At 35.4% G+C, this 1,684-nt stretch overlaps 1 protein-coding gene across 1 annotated transcript; it reads right to left on the minus strand.

Moving 5' to 3' along the window:
* Window positions 1-896: 896 nt before the first annotated feature.
* LOC146716765 (signal-regulatory protein beta-2-like) lies at window positions 897-1,684 on the minus strand (the record flags this gene model as incomplete). The annotated part of the gene is made up of 2 exons (XM_085434671.1): window positions 897-1,270; window positions 1,360-1,684. Coding segments are annotated over 2 exons (699 nt in total), but the record flags the coding sequence as incomplete, so codon positions are not given.

Raw genomic sequence — 1,684 nt, forward strand, 5'->3', positions numbered from 1 at the left:
TAAAAGCGTATTATCTATAAGATGAAAAAAATCCTCAACTGTAGATTGTTTCATACCAAGCAAGAGTAAGTAGATCTAATCCAGCCCAAAAGCTTTGATGGCGGTGTAGATCTGCTGCTTCTCTGCTGCCTTTGCATCCTTTTTGTTGCAAATATCAGCTTCCATCACGGCAAAGACAACAGCAGAAAACATCTGTGTGTCCTTAATCTATTCAAAAATGTAAAAATGCTTATTAACCTTTAATATTTATTTTTAATTTTCATATTTGTGAGAGTAATCGTAGCATTTAATACTTTACCTGTTGTCTTTTCTGATCACTAAGGTTTTTCTGCAGGACAGGAGCTTGATCATAGTACAGAAAGACAACAAGTTAATATCAATTTAAGAATCTTTTATTTTGTTTATAGTGAACTGTGAGTAACTTCAATTACCTTTGTGATCACTGTTGTTGGTTTTTTTGGTTAAGTAAATGAGGACAGCAGTAACAATGAGATTTATACCCATGACAGCACAAAGCACAAAAACAACTGTACTGGCTGTCTGTGATGATGCACTGCTTTCTGCAACAATAGTAAAAGTGAGAAAACAAAATTAGAGTTGCCTAATAGTAAGATTACAGTAGTTGTGAAATAAAAATGTGTATTAATTACTGGTACTTAAATATAAATGTATATGTAACATGTATATGTCTATCTACTTAGCACTTTTAATTCTTATTCTTATTTTTGTTTTCATGTCTATTTAAGCGTAATTTATGACAGTATGTTTGCACTGAAGCACCGCAGCAATTTCCTAATGTTGTAAACCTGCTCAACATTTGGCAATAAAACCCTTTCTGATTCTGATTCTGATAAATATTATCTGATTTATGTATATTATATGTCTTGATTTAAAAATCAGGCACAGATACCTTGAACATCCAGTGTAGTTCCATTTCCAAATAATATCTCCCCACATGTGGCCACAGCACAGTAGTAAGTCCCAGCATCAGAGGAGCCGACGTTCTTAGAGAAGCGATAAACACACCCATCCTGAGGGTCAGATCTTTTCTCACATTGATCAGTTCTGTTTCCATGAGTGTAGATGATGTTTGGAAGAGATTTATTAGATCCATCTCTGAACCAGAAAACATTATGATGTCCTGAACATGTGTTGTTCTCAGAATTTGTCAGAACTGAACACTGAAGAGTTGCTGTGTCTCCTGGACGGAGTGGATTTGATTCTGTCGGCTGCTGTACAACAATATAGTTTGATGTCCTTTCAGTGTTTCCTGTGTAATACAAAATGTAATACAAGTAAATTATTCACCACATTCTCAGAGGCATTTAATAATTTTGTAAAAGTTGGTCAGTTCATTACCTTTTACTAACAAATATGTCCCACTCCATTCAAGTTTAATCCAGGTGTCTATTCCACAGTGATACATTCCCTCATCCTCTTGGGCTACATTCCAAATGGTCAGGTTGCTAAAATCTTTACTATTATGTGCAGAAAATCTTGACTGAAAAAACTCTGAAGAAGGTTTTCCAGGAAGTGACACTAATAATTTAAGAGTATCCCCGACTCTCTGCTTGTACCACTGAACCTTTCTGCTGCCGAGGTCTTCATTTGGTAAAACACATGTTAATGTTGCTCTTTCACCAACATGGACTGTTTTCACTGGAACCAGAGAATCTGCGGTAAA

The sequence above is a fragment of the Copadichromis virginalis genome, linkage group LG2, assembly GCF_057382275.1.
Source record: "Copadichromis virginalis isolate Kocher_CV1m ecotype Utaka linkage group LG2, C_Virginalis_male_GT1.1, whole genome shotgun sequence".
NCBI lineage: Eukaryota > Metazoa > Chordata > Actinopteri > Cichliformes > Cichlidae > Copadichromis > Copadichromis virginalis.